Source organism: Xiphophorus maculatus, chromosome 22 (genome assembly GCF_002775205.1).
Source record: "Xiphophorus maculatus strain JP 163 A chromosome 22, X_maculatus-5.0-male, whole genome shotgun sequence".
NCBI lineage: Eukaryota > Metazoa > Chordata > Actinopteri > Cyprinodontiformes > Poeciliidae > Xiphophorus > Xiphophorus maculatus.
The window spans coordinates 3650795-3663822 of record NC_036464.1 but is presented as its reverse complement, the minus strand read 5'-3'; the positions used below and the strand labels follow the sequence as shown (position 1 = coordinate 3663822).

General features: G+C 36.4%; 1 protein-coding gene across 2 annotated transcripts in view; it reads left to right on the top strand.

Moving 5' to 3' along the window:
• The window catches only part of blnk (B cell linker), a 37547-nt gene extending 33165 nt beyond the window's left edge, over positions 1 to 4382 (top strand). For both annotated transcript variants that reach the window (XM_023326996.1, XM_023326997.1), the window contains 6 exons: positions 1870 to 2011; positions 2131 to 2159; positions 2242 to 2297; positions 2373 to 2456; positions 2537 to 2692; positions 3440 to 4382. In XM_023326996.1, coding sequence (XP_023182764.1) covers positions 1870 to 2011; positions 2131 to 2159; positions 2242 to 2297; positions 2373 to 2456; positions 2537 to 2692; positions 3440 to 3556 — 584 coding nt within the window. In that variant the 3' untranslated portion in view covers positions 3557 to 4382. The remainder of the gene's footprint in view (positions 1 to 1869; positions 2012 to 2130; positions 2160 to 2241; positions 2298 to 2372; positions 2457 to 2536; positions 2693 to 3439) is intronic.
• Positions 4383 to 13028: the final 8646 nt, after the last annotated feature.

Below are 13028 nucleotides of genomic sequence, written 5' to 3'. Positions count from 1 at the left end.
GTTAGGCAGGAGTACATTTATTTTGATGTAAATCATCAACAGCTTAAAGACCTTTTTTCACAGCTACAGTAAATTACTCAAAGCAGTTGTTTTTTTAAAATATGTTATCAGATCACAACTACAAACTTAAACACATTCAGATCAGTTAAAAATTATCTATTTATCCTAAAGGGAAGTTAAATTTTGTCGTAACTCCTATCAAAAAGTATCATTGTGGGCAGGAAGGATTTCCAGTAGCAGTCAGTCTTGCAGCTAATCTGAAGAGCCCTCTTACTGAAGACACTGTTACTGACCGTCCTGACATGCTAATTCAATTAAATCAAATTAAAAAAATGCTTTATTAATCCCAAAGGGAAATAAATTTTAAACAATTCAATTATCAGGAAGCAGAGATGATATTTCACAATATTACACTGCTAATCCACCACTTTTACTATTGCAAATTTATATCTGTAAAGTAGTAAAGAAAATTTGTCATTTTGTGCTTTTATTCATTTAACCTCATTAACAATGAAGCTCAATATTAAGTCTAGTCTAAAGAATGAAAAAACCGGAAAACCATTTTATAATTTTCCTTCTGCTTCAGATTTATGAGCGACTTTGTGTTACATAAAATCTAAATAAATTACGATTATGTTTTATATTCCACATTTAAAAATATGATGTATTGTTTTAATCTTTCAATGGCTAACATGTAGTCAAAAATGATTAGCCATTGTGGCTAATTCTGCACCATTTCAGTTAGCCACATGCATCACTGCACTGCAAAAACACAAAATCAACAGTTTTTTTGGTCTAGTTTCTAGTCCAAATATCTTCTTACGCTTGAAATAAAAACTAAGAAAATTACTTACAAGTAACTTTTCAGCAAGCTATATTAGCTTGTTTTTAGTAAATAAATTCTTAATAGAAATGAGAACGTACTATTTCCACTGGCAAAATTGTCTTGTTATGAGTGAAATAATCAGCCAATTGAACGAGAACTGGGTTGCTAGGTAACAGCTCAGAGCTTGGCTGGCGTTGCTTGGTAACAATTGTGTAGTAAGTGAAATAATTTCCCAGTGCAACTAAAGCTTTTTCATCAATATTAAGGGATTATTTACTTAAAACAAGCCTCTATAGCTTAATCAAAAGTTACTAAGTTAGTTTTGTCTTATTTCTAGTGTTTTTGCAGTAGAATTTGTGTTTTTGCAGTGTAATTAGCAACAGAAGTGAGCCAAAAGCAAGTTACATGAAAACAGAAACTGGACTTAAATACAATTAATTATGCAATAACTTAAAATAAAAACATTACCCTGCATTTATGTGTGAATAAAAACTAGAAACAAGCATCAAAGAACAAACTTTAGGCATCTCTTACATAAGGCATGTAAAAATTAAACTTTGTGGATATGTTACAAATTTATTCCTCTTGGTTCTAGCATTGCAAAATGTGAAAAGTTGAAAGTGTGTGAATACTTCTGCAAAGAACTTTAGATGATTATTTTTGGAAACCGTCATTACGCTAATAACTAAGTAGGAAGGCAGCTAATTTTGTCATGTTCCGTGTTTTTCTGTGTATTTATTTATTGTTTTCTGCGTCCGTGAGTCTCTTCGTTGTCCTGTCCTCCCCTTGATTGTTCCCAGGTGTGTCTCGTTTCTGTGATTACCCTCCCGTGTATTTAATGCCACCTGTGTGTCTGCGTCTCTGTCGGGTCCTTGACAATTCACTGTCTTGCATTTGTCTATGTACACTCAGTCTTTCGTGTGCCAGTCTTGTTAACGGTTGCTACCAGCGTCGAGCCCTGGCTTCCGCTCGGCCGTGCTGCCTGTTGCTTGCACTGTGTGTTGCACCATTAAAATCACGATTCATCTTACCTGGGTCTACAGCGTCTGCCTCACCACCCCTCAACACACCGTATCGTGACAAATTTCAGGATGTCTGCATTTTCAAAGGCACCTCCCTGCCTGTGATGCACACAGAACAGAAACCGTCTCCTAAAGCTTTCTCACTGGATCTAAAACGACCAAAGTAAGGCGCTCTACGTTAAAATTTTACATTTATACTTCACTGATAATGAATTGTCTTTAATCACATCTTCTGTCTGTGTATTTACTGCATTTTGCTGATTTTTTTTTACTTCCTTGCAGAATCCCCCTGCCACAGTTTACACCACCCAGTAAGTTCTGATCCGTAAGTTCGCAACAATTCGCACTAAATCTTTGTTTTTCCAAATCAACTGATGCAAGTTATTGTCCCAGAACCAGCTGAGCGGGGTTGCATTGCTGCTGAAAATGGTTCCACAGACCAGGACAAGGTGTGCTTTTACATCTACTTTTACATAAAGAGTGTTGATTTAAATGTTTCAGCTCTGTAACTGCTTTAATTTCAGGATGCAGATGTTTATCACAAACCCTGGTTTGCCAACGGGTGTGACCGCAAAACAGCAGATGACGCTTTACTGCGATCAAATAAGGTTTGAATGGATGGGAGCGCGTATGAAAGTGTTTGTCCATGAAAGCCGTAGGGGTTGACTGGGAGTGTTTTGTGTTTCAGGACGGTGCGTTCATGGTGAGAAAGAGCTCGGGTCAGGATGTGCAGCAACCTTACACGTTAGTGGTGTTTTACAAAGGCAGAGTCTACAACATCCCGATCCGCTTCGTGCCGAGCACCAAGCAGTACGCGCTGGGGAGAGAGAAGAAGGGAGAGGAGGTACAGCGCCTTCATTTGGGCCGCTAACATCAAACTACTTTTAAATTCACTGCAGACACATTTGTCTTGAAGATGAATGTCATATTAATTATACAAAATTCACATTTTGCACATTTTTGTGCTCCCATTTGGATCTCGAATAAAAAAAAAAACATGCATCTGTTGTTGACAGTAAATTAATATTTTTTGGTGTCTGGAAAATGAGCCTTTTCAAAAACGTCTGGGGAAAAAAACGTCACAAATTTGCAAAAACTTCCTGTTACCTAGCAACTCCAGCAAAGCTCAGCCCGTTACCTAGCAACCCAAGCTGAACTCCAGCACATTTGGTCAGCTGGTCTTACCACCGTATGTGCTGTACAATGGCTGCTGGAGAAAACAAATGTTTAGTTGTTGGCTTGCCATCCAGAATACACTTGGTGCATTCTTGCTGGTTGCGCAGGAGGCTCTAATTCTGCTTTTCAAAGGTGTACAGATGTTCTATGGAACAAAGAAAATTCAAAATGACTCAAACTTGTCCACTTATTTCTTGCATTTACAATTCATTGAAATGTTTTGAACACCTCAACAATAAATATGTTGAATAAATTAAACATAAACTTATGCAGATGACAATTGTGCATTTAAATGTCCTAATATTATTAGATATATGGGAATATTTTTGTCACTAAGCACCACAGCATTCAGGCTTTAACATATGTAGGTCAAACTAATAAACCGGTTGTTTTTCTCTGTGTTTTTACCCTTCAGTTCTTCAGCAGCGTCTCTAGCATCATAGAGAACCACCAGAGGAACCTGCTGGTTCTGATCGACAGCCAGAGCAACAGCAAAGACGCCACCAAGCTGTTTTTTCCTGTAAGGCCATAGATGACTCAGTTTTTTCACTTTGCATCTTTACGGCCAGTTTTCAACGTGCTTACAAGTACAACACAGACCTGTAGGTGACGGTAGTTCGAAACCGACCAAGAACTGCTCAGGAACTTCCTGCAGGATTCCACTGCAGTCCTGGTTCTTCCACATGGAGACATTTACAGAAATTAAATTAACAGGAAGGTTTATCCTGGATGCAACTTTTTCTTCTTCTTCTTCTTGTGGATTTATGTGGCGTTTTAGTTCTTCAAAATTACATTTTCCTTACTTTCAGCTATCCTTTCTCACATTGTGACCATTATCTTGCTGTATAATGCAACTTGCATGCTTCACTGAGGGAGTTTTTACATTTGTAGCACATCCTGATCTCTCTGTGCTCATGCTTGATGAGTTTTTGCTCGTAGTTTTTGTTTCTTTTTAAGCAGCAGGTTATTATTGTTCACTCTTCCAGTAAAAAACCTTCTTGTAAAGTGTACAGTTTATTGCTTTTCTTACTGCTACCTGTTTTGTTATTACTAGTTTCCATGGTTCTCTAAATGAAAAACATCTACAAAGTATGACACTGCCGCTATCCTTTCTGCGCTTTAGAGCATTTTGGAGGTAATTATAGTTTTTGCATTTTTACCACCAATAGTTTTCTTTAAGCAGGAACTTTACTTAACAATAGATGTTCATTCTTTCATTACAGGTCATTTTTGTAAAATGTATTAAGTTCTGTTTTGTAGAAATACTCAATGAGACATTTTGCCCAAAGGTTTGTTCTGGTGCTGTTTTTGTTTTCTCATATTGTAATAAATTCTCCTGTTCATTTTCTGGTGCTATAGAGCGAGTTTTTGTTTTCTCTCAATCATAATTTCTAAACGTTTATTATTCTAAGCCGTCACATTTTTGCACATTTTCTGAAGTTCATATCGTTCTGGACATCCAGGTACAACATATTTACTCTGAAAATACTTGGGCAGTAGCTGGGTTTGTGATTCAGAAATCATTAACCAACATAAACGCTAAAGTTTGATTCTGAATCAGTATCATTTTGAAGGGCTGGTAGTTTTTTTAGTAGTTCTTTTTGAATCTGGGCCTGGGTGAGGTTGACTTGATTTAAATATATTCAGAGGATAGAAGAGTACCTGAAAATTGTATATTTCAGCAATTGTTTACTCAAGTAAAAGTAAAAAGAAGCCATTCAAGAAATTGCTCGAGTAAAAGTAAAAAGTCATTTAATATTTAAAAGTTGCATCATCAGACAGACCAAACTATAAAGTTAAGTGTAAATTCTGACAGAAATGACAATAATTCATATAAGTAATAAAAAATAACAAAATCAGGCTAAAGATAATGTTTCCAAATCAGTTTCTTTCAATAAACAACTTATGAAACTTTAACAAAAACTGCAGGTGTGTGTCTGTGTCTGGTAATTTTTTGGTTAAAACATGTTTGTTTTTCATTCAGTGGGAAGAAAATCCAGATGTTACTCAAGTAAGAGTAAAAAGTACAGCATAGTAAAAAAATACTCCTAAAAGTATTGTAAAGAAAAATGATTATTTAATGCTAAAAATACACTTAATCTTACGACATGTGTAAAGGGATAGCCAACACTTTATTTGGAACAGTTTTCTGTTGAACATTTGGGAATTCAGCTGAAGAAGCAGGCCAAAGCAGGGCCTTTTTTCCTCCCCCGCTGACAGACACAAAGCTATAAAATTTACACTCTGATAGGAGTTACAGACTCTTTGGCGCCTCTCCCCGTACCTGGCGCGGCCCAGGACGAAGTCGTCCGCCTTTTCACTTAGATAAAAGCCAGACATCGGAGCTGAGATAGGGGGAGTCCCAGGATCTCTGGGTGTTGAGGGAGTTTCTGATTGGTCAAAGAACGGAACGCCTTGACTGCATATATTAAATAGGGAAACACCTCTTTCATTAAAAAGTACAAGTCAGCAAGCCAACGGAGAGTTTTTTCCATCTTTTTACTCCACGTTGGGCGCCTTTGTCTGTCTTATGTGTTTTGTGTTTGTCTGTCTTCCCCTTGTGTGTTTTTATTTTCATGAGAAAATGCATATCTCTGTATCTCTGCAACTTTGTTGTCGATTGTTTTGTATGAGATTAAAACTCCGTGATCTGTGACGTCAACACGTTTTGTTGTTGTTTCGTTTTAGCAGCACGCGGTTGCAGGACGCTCACGGAGAACCCCGCTCGACCCGGTTAACAGGAGGAAAAGGAGAGCCATGCTTTTCCAAAATTTAAGCTAACATAATAACTTTTCTCCTTAACAATTTGGGGGCTCGTTCGGTTGCGGATTTTGAGCGGGCGGCTCTGTCACGCGTTGGCCTGGTTCGGCTCGGTGAGGTGAGATACTTTTGATTATTTTTTGTTGTTTGCACCGCCGTGTGCTGGAAAGGGCGAGCTAGACTGTTGCGGCTGTATCCAGCCACGCGGAGTTCACGGAGCTGCACAGGTACAGAGATTGTGTTTATAAAAGAGTCGATGGTTGAGTAATTGGATTATAAATACGCAAACAAGAGGACTGTGGCGGGTCCAGACGTAGGGCTAGCTTACCCTATTGTAAAAGGCTGGGGTTTTCTTAGTTTTTGGTTCTTTTCCCCGGAGGGTTTATTCTTGTACCTCTGAATTTAAAAAGAATTTGGGAATTGTGTATCAATTTGGTAGTTTGGGCTTGTATTGGCCCGGAGACTGACTCATCTCCAGTAGACTTACAATTGGCTTAACAAGGCTGCATCGCCTGTCTTCAGTACAACGAAGTGCCTTAGCACGGCCAATCGTGTGTATTCAGGAAGACGAAGTGACTGAGCTGGGTTGCGTCACACGTGGTGACGAATAGAAATGCATTTTTAAAGCCGGCATTTTATTTTATTTTTTCCCCGTTGTCTCTTCCGTTTGTCCGACACCGTGTTTATGTTTCTCTGTGTGTCGCGATCTGTGCTTGTTGCCGCGACACGTGGCTGTCTGCTCCAGAGCTCTGGGTGTGTGTATGTGTGCATGTGTGTATCTGCGTGTGTGTGTGTGTGTGTGTGTGTGGCCGTGTGCGTGCGCGAGTTCGGGCTGGCTGTGTGTCTGTGCAGAGTGAGAAGCTGTGTTTAAATAGCGCTGCTTGTGTTAATTTGCATTGATTTTGCTGTGTTTTATTGTGAAGTTATTATGGACACTGAGTTGCGACACGTGCTATACGCTATGGTTCGTAGAAGAGTCTTAACGGGAAAGTAGGACGATGGCGACACGTGGTCTTTTAGTTTAAAAATAAATAAATAACTAAAAATAAAAATAACAGTTAAGTAAACTAAACTGGTACCAGAAAACAAAATTATTGGTTGTGGTTTGATTTTAGCATAACTTTGAGATCTCTCTTTTTAAACGTGCACGGGGAATTAAAAGGTTCCTGACGATTGGAGTTTAAAATTAATTAAATTGACACATGAAAATATGTTAATAAAACATTGGACAATTCCTGGAGCTTCAGTAAATTTGATATAAATTTCAGTAAATTTGATATAAATTACAGTAAAACTTTGATAAATGATGACTGACTGAAAACTTTGACTGACTATAAACCTGGCCAGATGTGTGTTTTGTGTTTTTTGTAATGTGCTTTGTGTTCTTGTGTTGAATTGCAATTCATGTTGGTGTGAAAGAGTGTGAGATTGGAGATAAGATACCATTTGGTATTTTATGTCATATAAATACAGAGCAATTTCTCAGTGCTGTTTGATGGTGCAAAATTTCTAGTTTTTCAAACATCCTCTGTGTTAAATTGAACTAAATTATTAAAATTAAACAATAACAGCAGTAAGTGTGAACTGCAGTGTAAAGTTAGGAAGGTGATTAAAGGATAGAATCTTGATAAAATAAATCATCTGAACAAATTGAAAATAAATTATGGGTTCTAAGGTTAAATAAATGAATAAATAAATAAATATAGAAAGACAGAAAGAACAAGCCACGAAAATTAGGTCACAGAGGAGTTTAGAAATGCTGTCTTGGCAAATTAATAGATAAATACACATGATTGGGTAGAGAAATAAATAAACTAAAAAGTATATAGCGTTGACAACTAAAATATTAGCTTAAATGTTAATTATTCCTTCTAAGGCTGTGAAGGTAGTAGGAAAATGGAATAACATACAATGAGTAAAATAGGACTTTTTTTCATGAGTTGAGGATAAGAAAAAAAAAAAAAAAAAAAAAACGAAGATTTTTAGAGAAACAGGCTCTAACTGTAAGAGGTAATTGTTCAGATAACAACAACCTGCAATATGCAACTGACTCTGGATATTTTCACAATCAGTCTTTTTCAAACAGACCAAGACTTTAAGATAGATAAAATATTGTTAAATCTACAGGACTTACGGATAATTAGACAGGATAAATTAGAAGTCACTCTCTTGTTAAATAGAAATTGGTTAAATATAGAAATGTTTGCTAAAATTTACAAGATTTGTTGTTGAAGGATAACATTGAGTTTAAAATAACTTATTGGTTAATAAAACACATTATATGGAACTATTGTAGAGAATCAATATTAAACTGTAATAAGAGATGGTTAAATAGTGCCTATTGACAGACGAGAGGGCTGCAAATAAAATAAGAAAATTAAGGAAAATAAATAAATAGAACAAAACAAGAAGAAGCGACAAGTATGTTTATTTAGACATGAGACTAATGGAGCTCAAGGAGGAGTTATAACCCCATTCACAGAAGTTCAGCACGGGAGAACGAGCTACAGCTGTGCTGTAACCTCTACCCCCACTAGATTCAACTAATTAACATGTGAAGCCTCTTTGTATACCACTAATTTTAAGTGCGAAGCAACCTCTGCTCACAGAAGTTCAGCAAGGGAGCACCAGCAGCTGTAAGGCAAATTATACTCTCTCCCATCGTTTACAGTACTTCCTGACAAAATATCTGCATGTAAGTTCATTTTTAAAAGTAGAAGGAACTAAAACATATCTGATGATTCCAGTGCCAAAGCCTAATAAAGAATTAGGTGTTCCTCCTGAAATCCTTATCGGCTCTCTTCCTGCCATAAAATCAGCCCCTCCAAGAGGTGAGGGAGGGGTTTTATGGTGGGTTGTAGATTTGATTTGTGCTCTGGCAGAAGAGGTTGCTCGGATAAGTGTAGTGACTTTAAAAATACAACTTGTAAAATTTAACAATACAAAAGGATTTAATTTTTCTTTTTCCTAAGGAACATAGAGATTGGCTGTTTAAATTTTAGGGTATTGTTTCACATTATAGATTATAGGAAGGAGTAGAGAGTCTTTTCTCATCCCATAAGACAGGATTTTTGATGCAGTTTGGTTTCCTAGCTTTAGTGAAACATTTTCTCTTTAAAGTGGATAGTTTAAACAAGCAAATACATAGTGAGCAAGGAATAATGTGGAAAATGTTAAATATAAGTTTTTAACATACAAACACTGAGTCTGTGACGGCTGTCCTGACTGTCACACGCAGGTTCTCTTGGTAATGATTTTCTGGTTTCCTTTCATATTACTTTATATAGTGAGTAGTGAGTAGTTTAGATTTTTATCTTTAAATTTGTTTTCAGTAGTCTGACTTCTTATTTAGCTATTTGTGTCAGTTCTTTGTCTATTTGTTAAATATAACAAATTACTTTCTTTCTTTTGAGTCACCAGTTTCCTCTTGACCCGTTCGAAAGGGGAGGGGGAAATTTGGTCTTTAGTTTAATTTCTTTCATTTGTAGATTTAGTGATATACTGACCAGTATTTTAGGATTTTGTGTTTAATTACCCCTTAGTGTGTTAATGGTCTGATCAGCCGTTATCTAAGTTCCCCTCATGTCTTATTAGGTCAGTTTGTGCTTACGTCGTTCTGTTACTACCTGTGTTGTTTTTTGTTATGTTGATTTCAGTAGGGGTCCAATTTATTATTTTTGGATTTTCTTTGTTAACTGTGTTTGAATTTTTTTCTTCAACGTCTCTCTGGTTCGTTATGCAAAACCTTCGCAGAGTCTTACTTGGTACACATGCTTTGTCAAACACTGCTGAAAATGTTTGAGAAGTTTTCTACAACGAATTATTTGATAATCATGAGAGTAAAATTGAATACTGAGTTTTAAAACTGTAATGTGAAATGTTTTTTGAAAGTAGCAATCTTGAAGGTTTGAAGCATGCTAACATAAATTGTTCTGTTTGTTTTGAAATGTTTGCCTGTTAGGACGGGGGCAGCATTGAATATGGGTGGATTTTTCTCAGCTAAAATAATAACCCTGTTTCATCAACATCGTTATTTCACATACTAGACATAGTGATACATTAGTCAGTAATGTATCAAAGGGGGAGAAGATGTATGGGTTCATCTTTTATAATACTTACACAAATTTTTGAAGAACATGTCTGATCTGTGCTACACATAAAAGTGAAAGGAAAGATATTGTCTGGTGAAATATGTGCTTATTTTGAATGGATTTGAGTTGTTCTCCATTAAAAGATTTTCTGACAATGGGCTAACATATTTTGAGAAAATAGATAAATTTATAGTGATAATGAAGCATATTTTGGTTAATTAACTTGGGAAAATAATTATAGAAATTACAAATATTAATGTGTCAGCCATTTTCAGAGCATTAATTTAATGGAGCATGAATGTTTTAAGAAATGTTTTGAAGAATCTGTCATTGATTGAAGTTATCGCTGATCAGTGAAAGTACGCAGGTGGGATTATAATGGTTTTTCTAAACTTGATTTTTGTTTTGATTTGCATCCATTTAAAACGATTTTGAATAAAACTTTAAATTCGACGACGAGTAAAAGCCGAGGTGAAAATTGGTATATTTTGAAAATGTTTGGATTTGTTAAGGCATACATTTACATTATAATTTCTCCAGGTTTAATTTTTTTGAATTTTATTTGAGAAACGCATGTAAAATGATTTAGACAACTAACCGATAGGATCTAGTTTGTTCTATAAAAGTAATTTAAATGGGACGGTTTAATTCACAGCGATTTTCATTTTTGATGGTAAATGTAAGCTTTACAACTACGTTTTTAGGTTTTTGTGTTTGTTTTGTTTCGTTTGTTTGATCCTATTTTTACAAGATTAGTTTAAGAAAAGGTCTGCATTTATTTAATATTCTGGAAAAAGTTACTTTGGAAACATGTCTTTTGAAGCACGTGATTACAGGGTTTTGGTATTTTTCATCGGTTGGAGCTATAGTATATAATAATAGCAACGTACATTGAAGGGATCACATCCACCATTTGATGAGCAGAATTGGACAAACTAGGAGATAAGGTTTCAAGTGATGTGTTGCTCATGGTTTTACACGCAGACTGCCCTGGAGTTTCGAACTTTGGACTCTGTCACACAAGCTGTTGTCATGCGAGGCGGGGGTGGGGCTGCTTGGAGAAGCGGCTTCACACTTATTTCGAAGATAGCAGCCACAGAGTCGCGAGCGGTGGAGGATTCACTCTGACACGGGGTGACTTTAAGATGTTTGTGTTGAATACACAAAATGAATGATGCTTTTGGAAAATCTGATCTCTGTTTGTCGTTTCAGTTTGCAGCCATTTTCCTGGTGCCCTGTGGATGTGGTCTCATTCAAACTCTGCGTTCTTTGATAAAAAGGATTAAAATAGTTCCTCTGATGGGAAGTAACAAAGCAAATTTATTTTTAGGTGAAACCATCGTTTGATTATGCTGACAGTAATGCAGATGATATTAAAGAATGTTGTAATTGTGTTTCTGATGCTAATGAAATTCATGTTGAAACAAAATGTCTGTTTTATTAACCTGTGACAGGTCGTTTCCTAAGATCTAATTTCCTCACGAGGAGATTTCACTTTCTTTTTGAAACTCACGGTTATATTGGCATAATAATCCAATTTTCAGTGAGCAACGGACGCTAAGGTGGAAACTTGAGGTTTCCAACCGAGGAGTTCAGGCTGCAAGAGGATCGACATTAATTTTTATTGCGTGTTTTTTCGTTCGTTGTGAACTCTGGAAAGGACTGTCGTTTTGTTTTTTGCGCGCATTTTTTGAACAATTCCTGACGAAGACTTCATATTTTTTTTGAGAGACTGTCGATGGACATTTAAAAAAAAAAAAAAACAAAGAAAAAACACAGAAAAGACGTGCAGCAGATTGTAATTTTGTGTGTTTCTTGTTTCGACGGTTTGTAATTTTGGGATGAATGTTGTCTTTGAAGTTGCAGAGCATTTCTTACTAGTTTTTTATATGTATGTCCCTGCTTTATTTTTTATTGTATACTTTGGGTTTTTTGGTTTGTCTTGTGTTTTGGTTGTATTGTGATAATTTTGTTTTATGTTTTTATATTTTTAAGGATGAGTCTTTCTACACCTTGGGTTTTGTTTCAAAGGGGGATTGTATGTAATTAGGGTACGTTACTCTTTTGTCTTTTTATTTTTCGGTTTTTTCGTTTTTTCATACATAGTTTTGGTTCGGTATTAGAAGGCTTACTCAATTTTTATTGAGATCTTTGGTGAAGATCTCAAAAGGGGGATTGTAAAGAAAAATGATTATTTAATGCTAAAAATACACTTAATCTTACGACATGTGTAAAGGGATAGCCAACACTTTATTTGGAACAGTTTTCTGTTGAACATTTGGGAATTCAGCTGAAGAAGCAGGCCAAAGCAGGGCCTTTTTTCCTCCCCCGCTGACAGACACAAAGCTATAAAATTTACACTCTGATAGGAGTTACAGACTCTTTGGCGCCTCTCCCCGTACCTGGCGCGGCCCAGGACGAAGTCGTCCGCCTTTTCACTTAGATAAAAGCCAGACATCGGAGCTGAGATAGGGGGAGTCCCAGGATCTCTGGGTGTTGAGGGAGTTTCTGATTGGTCAAAGAACGGAACGCCTTGACTGCATATATTAAATAGGGAAACACCTCTTTCATTAAAAAGTACAAGTCAGCAAGCCAACGGAGAGTTTTTTCCATCTTTTTACTCCACGTTGGGCGCCTTTGTCTGTCTTATGTGTTTTGTGTTTGTCTGTCTTCCCCTTGTGTGTTTTTATTTTCATGAGAAAATGCATATCTCTGTATCTCTGCAACTTTGTTGTCGATTGTTTTGTATGAGATTAAAACTCCGTGATCTGTGACGTCAACACGTTTTGTTGTTGTTTCGTTTTAGCAGCACGCGGTTGCAGGACGCTCACGGAGAACCCCGCTCGACCCGGTTAACAGGAGGAAAAGGAGAGCCATGCTTTTCCAAAATTTAAGCTAACATAATAACTTTTCTCCTTAACAGTATATTTTTTCAAAAAAGTTACTTAAGTTAATGTAACTACCCAACTCTGGATATATAATAGATTTTTAAATCTGTTCTTCAAAGCACATTGGTATCTGTAATATTGCAGTTTGTAACAAACTATGAAAAAGAAATGTCAGCATCATGCCGTAGGGATGCGCAGCAGAAACTCTTATATGCATTCAGTACTTTATGAAAATTGACAACCTTTAAGCAGATATTAACCATAC